This window comes from Capra hircus, chromosome 4 (assembly GCF_001704415.2).
Source record: "Capra hircus breed San Clemente chromosome 4, ASM170441v1, whole genome shotgun sequence".
Taxonomy (NCBI): domain Eukaryota; kingdom Metazoa; phylum Chordata; class Mammalia; order Artiodactyla; family Bovidae; genus Capra; species Capra hircus.
This window is the reverse complement of record NC_030811.1, coordinates 81665610-81681873: the sequence shown is the minus strand read 5'-3', so window position 1 is coordinate 81681873 and position 16264 is coordinate 81665610. Positions and strand designations below refer to the sequence as shown.

General features: G+C 34.5%; 1 protein-coding gene across 6 annotated transcripts in view; it reads left to right on the top strand.

Annotated features, from left to right (window-relative positions):
• CACNA2D1 (calcium voltage-gated channel auxiliary subunit alpha2delta 1) overlaps nt 1-16056 on the top strand; it is a 535456-nt gene extending 519400 nt beyond the window's left edge. For all 6 annotated transcript variants that reach the window (XM_018047284.1, XM_018047282.1, XM_018047283.1 and 3 more), the window contains one exon: nt 12010-16056. In XM_018047284.1, coding sequence (XP_017902773.1) covers nt 12010-12126 — 117 coding nt within the window. In that variant the 3' untranslated portion in view covers nt 12127-16056. The remainder of the gene's footprint in view (nt 1-12009) is intronic.

The window sequence follows — 16264 nt, the reverse complement described above, 5'->3', positions numbered from 1 at the left end:
TCCATAAGTATAGACCTATCTGAATTCCAGAGTTAGCTCTTATTTAGTGGATGCTTTTTACCAATGCTTTGAGCTCTTAACTCTCTGGAGGAGGAAATGGGAAGCCACTCCAGTTTTCTTGCCAGGAAAATCCCATGGACAGAGGAGCCTGGCAGGCTTCAGTCCATAGTGTCACACACTACTGAATATACACACACACTGAGCTCTTACTCTTTGCAATTAGTTACTCATCCCAGGTTCTGGGTGGGGAAAGGAAGGAAGAGTAAGAGTTAAGGAATACTTGCCTAACAAGAGGAGAATAAAGAGATTTTTACTTACTGGTATATCTGGTCTTAAAAAGTAAGCCTTGGGGCAAAATCATGAAAAAGTAAGCCTCAGGGCAAGAACATGGTTTAGATGTTTTTTTCCTTGAGTAGTAATGGGACAGAAAAAAAAAGAATGAGGGATTCTTAGTTGTTATCTTTACTAAGAGTATTTTGAGACAGGTCCCTAGAAGGACATTAAAATTATTCTTTTGTATCTTAAAATATATGTAAATAATTTTGGCACACTATTCCTTTACTGTTTGAAGCTGAAACAAGGTACCAGTCTGTTATCTACTCCACTAACCTTTAAAAATCAGACTGATTTATCTGGTTATGGTGTTAGTGGGATTTTGGTCTCTCTAAGATAGGGGAAAAAAAAGTGCTGAGGTTTCTCCACATCTATGCATTTGTGATTTAGAATGTTTTTAGAATGTATCTCATAATTTATTTTCATATAATAATTTCAAGTCTTGGTATACGTGGTTGCCCATGCAAAACATTTGAGAAAACATGATCAGGAAACTGAAGGAATAGATTTTTCAGTGTGGATCAACACGCAGACTTCAGGGACTCCAAATAAGTTATCTGAACTACCACCTCCCAGACTGAAACAGACATATCTCATCATCACACAGAGGAAATTAACCCCCCCCCCAAAAAAAAACATTGGAAATATAAAAATATAAACAATGGCAGCAGAGCCAGAAAGAATATTTTTCTCTCCATAACATTTCTAGAACATACAGATGTATTTTGCGTTAATACAGCAACGGGTCTTGTATGTTTGCTAATTTTGTATTCTGTCAAATTAATATGTAACCAGAACTGGGAAGCTCTCCTAGTGAAGTGACAATTAAGCCTTTAAGTTGGTATTTTATGTTTGTAGTGTTCCTAATTAATCAATCAACCACTGCTTTATTTGAGTACGAGTACTCATTTATCAAGTACTTGTAGTATACCTACTATGTGTCAGGCCACTATTATATGCCTGAGATTATTAAGATACATTTATACTAAAATGTGAATTTTTATCTCAAATTCACATGTAATTCAGCATCCTGTTTTTTTCACCTGAAATCTACCTAGGGGGAAGGGTATTTGAACAAAGAGAAGAGGAAATGCAAAGGTCCTAAGATAACAAATACCTTTACCTGTTGTTGCAGAGAAAGTTAGTGTTATTGGAGCAATGTGAAGCCGGGAGGAATAGAGGAGGATGAGGATGGAGAGGCAGCCAAGATGCACATCACATAAGGCTTTGTAGGCCTTTATAAGAAATTTGGATTTTGTTCTGAGAAATTTCAAGAAGAGCATGAAAGGATTTGGTTTCAAGAAGGCTGCTTTTTGGAGAGAAAATTGTTAATGAGCAAGACTAGAAGCAGTGAGTCAAAGGAGGCAGCTTTTTTAAGAGGGTAGGCCAGAAGTAATAGTAACCTGGACATGACATAGTAAGTAGTAGGTCTGGGGATATATTTTGAAACGAGAGTTAAGAGGACAGGCTGATAGATTAGATTTGAAAAAAGGAAGACTCACAGACTATATGTTGTCTTTGACCTGCTCCATTACTCCTAGCAATATCATTCAGAAAAACAATGTTTAGGGGCGAGTTTAAGATATTTCTGAGAATCAAAAGGAGAGGTGATAGTGCTTAATGCACGTGGAGTTCAGAGGCGCATTCAGGGGTAAAGGTTTAGAAGCATGAGTTATTGAGTTTCTGGTCCAAGATGGTGACAGAGTAGACTTAAAACTCACCTTAACCCACAGACCTAACAAACCCACAGCTGTAAAAAGAGCAATACCCTCTGAGAGAAGTGTAGAAAGTAGATGAGCAACTCTCATGCACTGAGTGAATGTAATACACATCCAAATGAGTAGGAAAAGCTGAGGAACATTGTCTGCATAAACCACACACTTGGCATGGCAACATACAATTAGAAAGGAACTCACAGCTTCCAGCTTCGACCTGAGCAGTGCAGGGTTTAGGTTGAACATCTAACATCCCAATTTTTTTTTAAGTTTTAAAATTGTTATTTTTAAATTAGAGGATAATTGCTTTATAGTGTTGTTAGTTTCACCTGTGCAAGAACATGAATCAGCTGTAAATATACATGTATCCCCTCCTCCCTCTGAGCCTCACTCACCCCTGCCCCCATCTCACCCATCTAGTCATCACAGAGCACCGAGCTGAGCTCCCTGTGTGGTACAGCAGCTTCCCATCAGTTATCTGTTTTACACATAATAGTGTATATGTGTCAGTGCTTCTCTCTCCGTTCACCCACCCTCTCCTTCCTCAGTTGTATCCTCAAATCATTCTGCATCTCTGTTTCTGCCTGAAAACAGGTTCATTGGTACCCTTTTTATAGATTCCTTATATATGCATCAATATAAGATAATAGTTTTCCTCTTTCTGATTTACTTTACTCGGTTTTCTTTTTATGGCTAAGCGATGGAAATCACTGTATATATGTACAACTTCTCTGCACCCCAACTTTTAAGACTCTAACCTGAGGGATGGGCCTGCAAAATTTCTAGCTCTGAAAGCCTAATAGGGCTTGTGTCCATAAGACCCACCAGACTACAAATACAAAGAAACAATTTTTAACAGATTTGCAAGGACTCCCTGTGGCTATCCTTCCAAAGCTCAGAAGAGGGAGCAGAGAGAAATGCACTTCTCCCAACCTTTCCCTTAGGGAGGCTATTTGCATACTTTAAAAGATTGCCTGCAAGTAAGGCTTCTAATTTAGGTCACATTTAGGGACTTGCCTCAAGACTCCCTGGAGACAGGCAAAGGGTTGACTATGCCCACTGATCCTCTGACTCACTCCAGGTCAGTGACAGCTTCTTTTGTGATCCCATCTGGCACCTTGGCTTTTGAGGTAGCTTCCCAAAGGACACACCCTTTTGTCACTTGGCTCTGAGAGCCAGCAGGGCTCGCATTCTCATCCATCAAAGGACCTAGAACCATAGCAAACAAATAGTTCTCAAACGCCTGTCCCCTCAGAATTCACCACAGAGGAAGCAGACAGAAATGCCCATCCCACAGTCTTTTCGCATACTTTGGAAGCTGCTGCCTGAGGATCCAGCCTCCAATCAGCCTGTTTCTGAGTGTTGACTGAGATCGTCCCCACTGGGACACTGACAGATGTTAGCACACCCTCAACTGCTAGGATCCAAAGGGAAACCACAACACAGGTTGTCAAGGAAAGTGAAGCAACAGAAAAATATGTTTTAAAAGAAAAAGAACTCCACAAACAGACCTTAATGATACAGAGAAGAGTGACTGACATGAGGAGTTCAAAATATGGTCATAGAGATGGTCACCATGTCAGGAAAAGAATGCACGAAGTGAGAATTTCAGCAGAGAATAGACAAGAAAGTATCAAACAAATGTCACAGAGCTGACAACTACAGTAACTATACTGAAAAGGCCAATAGAGAGGGGTTCAAATAGCAGGCTAGATGAAGTGGAAGAAAGTATCAGTAAACTCACAAGCAGAGCAGTGATTCATTCCATCAGGAACCAAAAGAATAAAGAAAGTGAAGATAGCTAAAGCAACTTACGAGACATCATCAAGTAATTCACATTCTATTGTCCCAGAAGGAAAAGAAAGGCAGACACGGGTAGAAAACTGTTTGAAGAAATAATGATTGAAAACTTTCCTAACCTGAGAAAAGACACAGCTATCCAAATCTAGGAAGCCTAGAGAGTTACAGATAAGAGGAACCCAAACCAAGTAAGGAAGTAAGGAAACCAAGTAAGGAAGAGGAAATACCTCCAAATTCATAGTGAAGAAGAGGTAAACCTGTCATTATTAGCACTTGATACAATTCTATATACAAAAACTACCCCAAAAACTGTCACTAATCAACAGTCTTATTAAATTTCAGGGTCTAAAGCCAACATACAAAAATCAGTTGTATTTCTGCACAGTAAAGATGCAGCATCGAAAACTGTCACATTCACAGTGCCATCAAAACAACGAAATATCTGGGAATAACTTTAACCAACAAAATGAAAGTTCTCCATTAAATTAAAACCACAAACCTTTCCTGAAAGAAAGTGAGGCCAACACAAATAGATGGAAAGACATCCCATGTTAATTGACCATAAGAATTGATATTGTTATAATATCTATACTGCTCAAAGTCAACGGTAGATTCAACACAATCTCCATCAAAATACCAATGGTATTCTTTACAGAAATAGAAAAAAAAATCTCAAAATTTATATGAAGTGACAAAGTCTGCAAATAGTCAAAGCATTTCTCAGAAAAAATAACAAAGCCAGAGGTATCATGTCCTGTTTTTGACTGTACTACAAAGCTACAGTAATAATAAATTATTTTAAAAGGTATGGTAGTGGCATAAAAATGGACAGAGACCAACAGAACAGAGCCCAGAATTAAATTCCTGCATACACTGTCAACTAATATTTGATAATGGAGCCAAGAACACCCAATGGGAAATAATATCCTCTTTAACAAATGATGATGGGGAGGTGGGATAAACACATGCAGAACAATGAAATTAGACCCCTATCTTACACCATTCACAAAAATTAACTCAAAATGGATAACAGATTTAAATATAAAGCCTAATAACTATAAAACTTAGTAGAAACATAGGAAGCACCTCAACATTGTTATTGGCAATGATTTTTGGATGTAACACCAAAAGTACATACAGTAAAAGCAAAAATAAGCAAATGGGACTACATCAAACTCAAATGCTTCTCCACAGCAAAAACAACAACTGACCAGATGAAAAAGCAACAGATTTCAAGAAAAAATTTGCAAACCATGTATCAGATAAAGGGTTTTATATCCAAAATCCAAAATATATAATAAACTCATCAAACTCAAAAACAAAATAATCCAACTAACAAACAGGCAGAAAAACTATATAGACCTTTCTTCAAGGAAACACAAGCTACAGTGACCTGTCACCTCACACCTGTTGGAATGGATATCATCATGAAGATGAGAGACAGCAAGTATTGGTGAGATACGAATAAAAGGGAACATTTATATTCTGTTGGTTGAAATGTAAATTGGTGCTACCAATATGGAGGTTCCTCAAATAAAAATAAATCTACCATTATGATCCATCAATTCTATTTCTTGGTATATATGCAAAAGACATGAAAACAGGATTTTGAGGCAATAACCATACTCCACATTCATTGTAGCATTATTCCCAATAGTCAAGAAGATATGGAGACAACCTAGATGTCTGTAAACCAGTGAACAGATAAACAAGAGGGGGAATTTACGCTTATGTGTGCATATAGGCACACAATATAATATTTTTCAGCCATGAGAAAATGCAAACTGCCATTTGCAACAACATAGGTGGACTTGGGGCATATTATGCTAAATAAGGAAGACAAGTACTGTGTGTAAAATCTAAAAAGCCAAACTCATAAAAACAGAGAATAAGTGGTGGTTACCATGGAATAGGGGGTAGGGGATAAGACAGATGTTGTTCAAGGGTACAATCTTAGAGCAAGTAGTAAATAAGCTCTAGAGAGCTAATGCAGTACACTGAATATAGAAAACTACTATAGTCATCAAACTTGCTAAGAGACTAATAATTATTCCAACTACTAAAAAAAAAGGCATTTATGTAATACAATAGGTGCTAATTATCACTACAATGGCAATTATATTACAGTACATAAATTATCAAATTAACATGTACACCTTAAATTTACATAGTGTTTTATTTCAAATATATTTTAATTAATGTGTCTTTGTATGGGTCTCTAAATTATCAAGAGTAAATCTATGACAACAAAGAAGAAAAGACAGCCTCTTCAACAAGTGGTGCTAGGAACACCGGGCCGCTACCTGTGAAAGAAAGACACTAGAACATTCTCGAAGACCACAAACAAAAATAGACTCAAAATGGAGTAAAGACCTGATTGTAAAACCGGATACTATGAAACTTAGAGGAAACACAGGCAGAATACTCTGGCATGAATCACAACACTATCTTTTTGGATCAGCCTCCTAGAGTAATGAAAATGAACACAACAGATGGAACCTAATTAAACTCGAGTTTTTTCACAGCAAAGGAAATCATAAACAAAATGAAAAGACAGTCCACACAATGGGAGAAAATACCTGCAGTGAATCAACTGGCAAGGGATTACTCTCCAGAACATGCAAATAGCTCATGCAGCTCCATATCAATAAACAATCCAATCAAAAATGGGCAGAAGATCTAAATTTCTCCACAGACATACAGATGATATGTGGGATCTAAAAATATGGTACAAATGAACCTATTTACAAAGCAAAAGTAGAGTTATAGATATAGAAAACAAACTTATGGTTATTAAGGGGGAAAAAGGGGGCAGGAGGGGTGAATTGGGAGATTGGGAATGACATAGAGACTGCTGTATATAAAATAATTTATACTTGTTAAAATTATTATATAAATTATTTATCATAATTTATAAAAACCTATTTGCACAGTGAACTCTTTTCAATAATCTGTAATGACCTACATGGGAAAAGAATCCATCTATCTATACACACACATATAACTGATTCACTTTGCTATATAGAGAAAACCAACAATGTTGCAAATCAACTATACACTAACAAAAATTAATTATAAATAAATAAAACATACATCGCCGAAAGCACATGAAAAGATGCTCGTCACTAATTGCTAGAGAAGTTGAAATCAGAGCTATAATGAGGTGTGTCACCTTGCACCAATCAGAACAACTGTCATAAAATGTCCACAAACAATAAACACTGGGTCCACAGGAAGGGAAGCTTCCTGCATTGTTGCCGGGAATGTAGCCACTACGGAGAACCATATGCAGGTTCCTGAAAAGCTAAAAACAGAGTTACCATATGATCTAGCACTCCCACTCTTGGGGCTGTATCTGGAGAGAACTGTAATTGGAAAAGAGACATACACCCCAGTGTTCATCACAGCACTATCTACAGTAGACAGAACAGGAAAGCAACCTACATGTCAATCCTCAGAGGAATGGATAGAGAAACTGTGGTACCTATATGCAGCAGAATATTATTTGGCCATTAAAGAACAAAATATTGCTATTTGCAGCAATGTCATCGATGGATTTAGAGATTATCACACTAAGTGAATTAAGTGACAGACAAAGACAAATAGCATATGATATCACTTATATGTGGAATTTAAAAATATGGTATACAAATGAACTTATTTACAAAACAGAAACAGATTGACAGACTTCAAAAACAAACTTATGGTTACCAGAAGGGAAATGTCAGGGGAGGTATACACTTTGGGATTGGGATTAACATATACACACTAATGTACCTACAGTAGATAATCAACAAAGATCTACTGTAAACCACAGGAAATGCAACACTCTATAATAAACTATACAAGAAAATAATCCCCAAAAGTAGATACATGTCTATGTGTAAATGAATCACTTTGCAGGACACCTGAAACTGACATGACAATGTGTATCAACTATATTCTAATATAAAATAAATATTTAAAAATTTTAAAGTAAATGATAGGAGAGAATCTTAAAAACAGCAAGAAAAACAACTTGTTACAAGCAAAGAGACCTTTAAGGCTACCAGTATCTTTCCACCAAAATGTGTGAGCCTGATGTGAGTGGCATGATGTATGTGAAGTACTGAGAAAGAAACCTACCAACCAAAAATACTCTTATCTAGTAGAACTGTCCCTCCAGTTCAAAGGATAAATAAAGAGTTGTAGACAAGCGGATACTGGAGTTCATTACCACTAGACTGACCTTACGAGAAATGTTAAAGGCACTCCTTTAAACTGAAACAAAACAGCACTAATTAGTAACAGGAAAACGTATCAAAGTATAAATCTCACTGGTAAAAATAGATAGTTAAATTCAGAATAATCTAATATTGTAATGACAGTGGGTTAATCACATAAACTAATATAGTAAAAATAACTGTCATACAATAATCAATGTTTACACAGACTAAAACTACGTAAATTGTGAAATCAAAAGCATAGAACATGGAGAAAAGAGTAGAGTTTTAGAATACATTTGAACTTAAGTCTCAAAATAAGTCAGTAAGATGTTATAACTTATTGTATATATAGCACTAAATATTATGAGGTTTAAATAAATGTTATAACAGTTATAATAACTATAGAGTCCCATTTCAACTTTACAGACATTCACAGACTGAAATGGAATAAAATATTCCATACAAATAGAAACCAGAAGAAAGCTGGATAGGTATATATGTAGACAAAATAGTCTTTAATACAAAAACTGTAGTAAGAGACGACATGATCATTACATAATAATAAAGGAGTCAGTCTAACAAAAGGATATAAACATTTTGTAAATATTTATGCACCCAACATAGGAGCACATAAATATATAAAGCAAATATTAACAGACAAAGAAATAATAATACAATTTAAAATTGCAAAAAAATCCAACAGCCTAAAAGAAATTGACAATTTTTCAAAAACATACAACCTATCAAGACCCATTCATGGAGAAAGAGAAAATCTAAACAGGCCAGTTACTAGTAAGAAGATTGAATCAGTTATCAAAAGCCTTCCAACAAAGTCCACAACCAGATGGCCTCACTTGTGAATTCTACCATACATTCAAAGAACAATTAATACCTGTCCCTTCTAAACTCCCAAAAAATAAAGAGAGAAATGAATACTTCCTAATTCACTTTTACAAAGTCAGTCTTATTACCATGATACCAAAACCCAACAAGGGCACTACAAGAAAATTGCAAGTCAATATCCTTGATAAAAATAGATGAAAAAATCCTCAACATTATCAGATTAATTCAACAATACTTTAAAAAGGTCATACACCATGATCAAGTGGGATTTATTCCTGGAATGCAATGATTGTTCACAAACCACAAAATCAACTGATGTGATACACACATTAACAAAATGAAGGCTAAAAATCATATGATCGTCTTAACATGCAGAAAAAGCATTCAGCAAGAATTCAACAGCCGTTTATGATAACTCTCAAAACAGTGGATATAAAGGGAATGTGTATCAACATAACAAAATATATGATAAGACCACAGCTAACATACTCGGTGAAAGCTGAAAGCTTTTCCTTCTAAGATCAGGAACAAGATATGGATGCCCACTCTTACCACTTTTATTCAACATATTGCCGAAAGTGCTAGCCAGAGCAAATAGGCATGAAGAAATAAAAGACATCCAAATTGAAAAGGAAGAATTAAAACTGCCTTTATTTACAGACTACATGATATTATATATAGAAGGTCTTAAAGACTCAACCAAGAAACTGAGTTAATAAATTCAGTAAAAATGCAAAATATAAAATTAATGTACAAAGAACATTTATATTTCTGTATAATAATGAACTCCCAGAGAAATTAAGAAAGTAATTCCACTTACAATTCCATCAAAATGAATAAGTAAAAATAATTTTAACCAATGAAGTGAAAGACCTATGTATTGAAAACTATAAGGCAGAGATGAAAGAAATAAATGGAAGATATTCAGAGCTCATAGATTAGAAGAATTGTTAAAACGTCCATACCACCCAAAGTAATTCACAGATTCCATGCAATCACCATCAACATTTCAATGACATTTTTCACAGAAGTAGAACAATACTAAAATATATATATGAAACGACAGAAGACCCAAATATCCAAAGCAAAAAGTTGGATGCATGATACATCTTGATTTGAAACTATATTAAACACCTGCAGTAACAGGAAAACTGAACAGCCATATGCAGAAGAATGAAACTGGACCACTGTCTTAACACCATACACAAAAATCAACTCAAAATGGATTAATGACTTGAAGACCTGAACCCATAAATAAATCTAGAAGAAAACACAGGGAGTAATCTCCTTGGCACTGGTTTTGGTAATGACTGTTTGGACTTGTCACCAAGGAAAAGCAAAGGCAACAACAAAAATGTGGGATAACATCAAACTTAAAATTTTCTGCACAGCAAAGGAAAACAAAAAAATTAGAAGGCAGCCCATAGAATGGGAGGGAATGTTTGCAAATCGTGTACGTGATAAGGGGCCAGGATCCAAAATCTAGAAAGAACTCGTATAACTCAATATCAAAGAAATAATCTGATTTTAAAATTAGCAAAGGATCTCAATAAGCATTTTTACAAAGAAGATATACAGATGGCCAATAGTACATGAAAAGATGCTTAATGTCACTAAACAGAACAATACAAGTCAAAACCACGAGTATCCCCTCACCTGTTCAAATGGCTATTACCAACATGACAAGAGATAAATGCTGGCAAGGCTGTGGAGCATCTTTACACATTGTTGGTGGGAGTGTGAATTGGTGCAGCCACTATGGAAAACAATATTGAGGTTCCTTAAAAATTTAAAAATGTAATTACTATACGATCCAGGAATCCCACCTCTGAGATGTGGAAAACAAAATGTTCTTTAATGGATTATTTTTCTTCAGATTTACCTTTAACAGACTTCTGCTTTAAGATACAATTCAAGAAGAAATTATATATGCTCGGTGACAGGCACTCTATTAGACCCTAGTGAGCAAAAAGAGCCATTGTTTTAGTGTCTGGGAGCTCAGAGTCTTTGTAAAAATATTCTGACTATAAAACCTATTTTCTTTCATAACCTGTTATTCTGATTATTGGAAGATGAACCTTGGATTAGTGAATTCTTAAAAGATATTTAGGAAAACAATGAGATAAGGGATTTTCTTGTGGAGTTTTTTTTTTTTAATTGAAGTATAATTGACCTATAATATTAAAGTTCCAGGTGTAAAATATAGTGATTCACAATTTTTAAAGGTTTTTATCCCATTTATAGTTATAAAATATTGCTACATTCCCCATGTTGTATAATATATCCTTGTAACTTATCTTATATTTTACCTCTTAAGACAGGAAGTTTTTTTTCAATGCAATTCATAAAGGAATCAAAGGATACAAAAAATATTACAGAATACAGAAGCTAGGAATAAAAGTAATTTTGTGTTACCAAGGAATCTAGTGATCCACCAGTAGACAATAGGGGGTCCAAATGAGCAAATTGGTAGCTTATATTTCATGGTTCTCTAAACAGAACAAATCTCTCTTGCTAGCTTAGCTCTTTATTTTGGATATACGTTTTCAAAGTGTCCTTCCTTGAGGGTTCAACTACATTACTGTTCATTTAATTCTCGATGAAGGTCCAGATGCTCCATGTACAACCTTTGAAGCTGGATATGGAAAATAAATGCTTATTTTTCAAATTTATTTATTCTACCAGTCTCAAACTTTGCTTTATAGAGCATAATTGCTAATATTTTAATTCTTTGGAATTATAAAACAGACTGCTACATTTTTATATCTTATATTTATAAATATATAAGGATGCATGACACTGTGAAAGTAAGGGTTTTCTTTTACTTTAGAAATTGGTGTGTATCACTCAACTCAGCATTTATTATTAAAGTATTTCCTTTAATAATCATCAGACTCTACAATTAAAAATGTAAAGCATTCTTCAAATGGTGCTGGGAAAATTGATTAATCCAAAATTGTTGAATAGTAAAATATAAGACAATGTAATGTATCTGGATTCAAAGCAAAGCAGCATTATAAGGTGAGTTCAGAAGTGGACTAAACATAGGGTACTTGGAAAATGTCTTACTAAATATTTTTCAGGAGTTTTCTTTTCCCTTTTCTTTCCAACAGGAGGATTATACCGACTGTGGTGGTGTCTCTGGATTAAACCCCTCCCTGTGGTCCATCATCGGCATCCAGTGTGTTCTACTTTGGCTTTTATCTGGCAGCAGACACCACCAGTTATGACCTTCTCAAACCAAATCTGCAGATTAAACTCCAGACTCTGCTGAAACAGGAGCCCTCAACTGCATTAAAATAGGGTCAACTGTGAATTCAGCAGACCACTCGCTGGGCCCACCCCATGGCATCCATCTAAGACGCAGACTCATAAGGCACCCACTGGCTGCATGTCAGGGTGTCAGGTCGTTCAACTTGTGTGAATGCTGCATCATCCATGTATAACATCGAAGCAAAATTCTATACATGCTGTATTGGAAAATTTGAAAATTTGTTGTTGCATTGTTGGTGATTACATGTTAAAGGGCTCCCCACACAGTTGTTTATGGATCATGCAAATTGTCTTAATTTTGACTTGCTGCAATCCTTGTTCTTTTACCAAGAAAATCTCTTGGGGAAAAAGAGTTACTTTTTTTTTTCCTTCACTTATTCTGTTAAAAATTATTTCCTGCTTTGAGTAGTTATTATTGGAAAATAGAGAGAGAGACAGAGGGAGAAAGAATTAACATTGGTATAATCTGACAAAATAGAAATAATGGCTTATTTTCTACAAAAAAAAAATGCCATGAATAAAATGCCTTATGAAGAATGGCTTCTCTGCCAGAAATATAACACGAATGATGGCCAAGTTTTGGTGGGTATAATGAATTGGTTGTTTGAAAATAATAACTAAGAAATTAAATTAAAGGTGCTTGAGGGTAGAATTAATATGCGACATATTTCCTCATAAATGTGAGCCCTTAATAAATGCTTCGATGTAATGTCCTTTTTGTTCACAGTAAAGTTCCGTAGTGCTAGCCAGATACTTCAAAATGCTCTAAGAAAAGCTTGTTGGGGGGAGGGGAAATGTTTTTTCTTGTGATAAATGAACTTTGGTTTCCAAGGGTATTTTGCATGATGCTGCTGCTATTTTAACTTTCGGTTTGTTTCTCTCTTAACTGTAGAGTATAGTCCATTGAAAAGTTAACTGAGTGACATTATTGTTATGTAAGAATCTGAACCTTGCAGTGTAATGCACTTAAGTCATCTTTTAAAATGTCTTTAAACTACTCTGAATATACTGTGCAATGTAAATGCTGAATGATTGGATTAGGTAAATGGTGAAATGGGAATTAATGGATTTTATACAGATTCGTGCTTTTGCCTGAAAACCTATGTACAGATATTTTAAGTACATAAATCAGATTTGACACATTTATTTTTTGAAGAGTACATATATGTTCTCAGTGAAGAGACATCCTAGGTTTCCTCTCTGTTCGCTGGAATAGTAGCACGTACAATCCCAAATTCGCTGCTGCTTTTGTTGCCTCCATTTTGAATGATATGAGCACTTGACCAAAATTTCCATACAGTTTGATGAGGGTTTTACAATAATCTGAACAAATAGGAAACCTTGAATCTCTATGTATGCACATGAATACTTGATTGTGAATAATCAAAATTGTTTTTATACAACCTCATTAGTGAAAATGGTTAGTGTATTAAATCAGATATTTCATTATAGAGTAATATGGTAGAATTTATTTATGCTTTTAAAGATTATTTTCAGGGTTAAACAGTATTTGAAGAAAGGATGAAAACAATGAATGTGTAACAATTATAGGGAATAATTCTGCTGAAGGCTGGAAGTATGCAGATATTTGTTCTTTTTTCAAACATGCCAGAAACTGGTATGTGTCTATGCTGGAAATTTTCTTATATATCATTTTTAAGTAAAAATCTTACTAACATTATCCAGTACGCTTTAATATGCTTCATATATCAAAGATACAACCAGTTCTTTAGCATAGTTTAAAAGATAGATGTTTTGTTTTTAGCTTTGCACACATTTGTAATTCCCTTCACCACTAATATACCCTAGGTACCACTTGTGTACATTTCCTTATTTAAAATATTTTTTTATTTAAAAATGGGGCTAGGGGGAAATGGAATCACTTTGCCAACTATTGTTCTAAGAGTTGACATCAGTTACCATTTCTAATACATTGTTGTGATTTTGTAGTCTCATTTGTAACTGGTATTGACATTTTAGAAAACACCAAAGTGATTTAAAAAAAATATGGAACTTCTCACTCTAGCAACAATATGTTTAAATCATGTTGTTTGTTAATTAAATATTTAAAACTTATTGTTAACTTTTGCTAGACTCTTTTAAATCATGAAAGTGTTGAGAAGGGGATATCGAAATATAGTTATGTTAGCTTGTGTACATAAACGACGCACATTAAAACAAGCAAATTGCTTCCAGCATACAACAGACTACCTTAAAATTATCTTTAAAATCTATTAAATATATTTTCATGGCTAATGTCACCGAAGTGTTTTCATCAACTACGTTGTTGTGTTCATCACAGTGAAACTTGGCATCTCCTGGCAGGGTCCTATTTGATTTCATTTGCCATCAAAATATGTTCATGTACATAAGTCTTACCATGATCCTTTATTTTCTGTAAATTAAACATATATTATGACAGCCACATATATGTTAATGAATTGGGTAAGAACATGCTCTCTGACTAAAAATTGTTTAGTCTTCATGATTTTGAAAAACCTTAACACTCATCCCATCCAATTGTTATTTTTACTTTACAATTTTTCTGAGTTTTGATTGTTGGACAATAACTTAAATCACAGCCTGTTATAATATTAATTTTCAAAGACTAAATAGTACAAGAGATCAAGAAAAAAGCTTCTAAACTCCTTTTTCTTCCCTAATTTTTTGCTATGCTCATGCAGCTGTGTAGTTTTCACTAAAACAAAATCAAAATAAGTCTTGTATTGGTGTTAAATAACAGGAATGGATTTTGCATTAATGATTTGTTTATATTTTCTTCATTTGAACAACCAGCATTACTGCCAAACACTAATCGTGGTCCATATTTGTAACAGGTTTTTAACATGACATAGTTAGCAAGTTTGAAGAGATTTTTAGGTCCTGGGTCTAATAAGATTTTAGTATGATCTTTTTTCATGTTTCTAATGCTTGAGGCATTATTGCTTAACTTGGAAAAAATCTAGACAGTGTTGCTGCCATTTGTAAGTTTTCCTATAATATTCCTTTTATTAACTTTAAAACTGGCCTTACTGGGTTCAAATAGGCAGTATCCCTTTTAAGTGACCTTTGCAACCCAAGTGTTACTTGCTTATTTGATGCTCTTTTGTATTTTACATCTCATTTAAATCTTTCTCTCCACCAAAGCTTAAATTCTATGTCTTAATTTAAACTCTGAACTATTCCATTAATCATGTTAGTTGACATTAAAGTGTCTAGAGGTACAGAGGCTGACCTAGGGAAGCAAAATGGATGTTGTGACTCAAGAGGATAGAGTAGAATGATGGTTTCACCTGCCCACAGTTTCAAATATGTTACAATTATCTGGAACCAGAACCTGTGTTGTTTTCCCATAGCATAGAATGTTAATACTGCTATTATTCCATGTACATTTCTGTAAAGAACAAATCAATAAAGCAAAAGTATGAAGTTTCTTGATTTCTTGAAAAAGTTCCAGAATGTTAAAGTCTTAGGAAACCTTTACCAACAGTTTCATCTACTTTATTTCTAATTCACAAAATTAACTCAAAGAAATTCTGAGACTAATGGGATACTGTCTTGGAAAGATGCCAATTAAGTCTACCGTGTGACCTGACAGCTGTCTTTTGTGTTGTGCTGTATGTTGTTGGATCATTACTGTTAGGGATACTTTTATTGAAACGCTCAATGTGCATCCATGAAAAAGGCCAAGTGGCTTTGTGAACAAAAGATACTTTCTCCCCTTTATTATGTTCTCTTGACACTTTTGTGGAAATTAGCCTGATAAAAACATTTTTGTAAAAATTTGTATATTACTGTTATAAAAATATTTATAATCCCAGAAAATGTTGTGTTAAATCTTGTGCAAAAACAGTATATTCAGAATAAAAGTTTATCATTTAAAGTCACCAGCTTTGATTATTTAATTATTTAAAATTCAGTTCAAAGAACCAGAGGTCTGTGTCATACATGCAGTTTTAAGAAAGCAGGCTTTCCAATGGAGAGAATTCTAGATTGTGAAAATAAAGTCGGGCATTACAAAAGTGCTTTTACAGTTTCAATCTCAACTCACAAATTTAATTGCAACTCCTTTGCATAACTCGGACCCTTCTCACA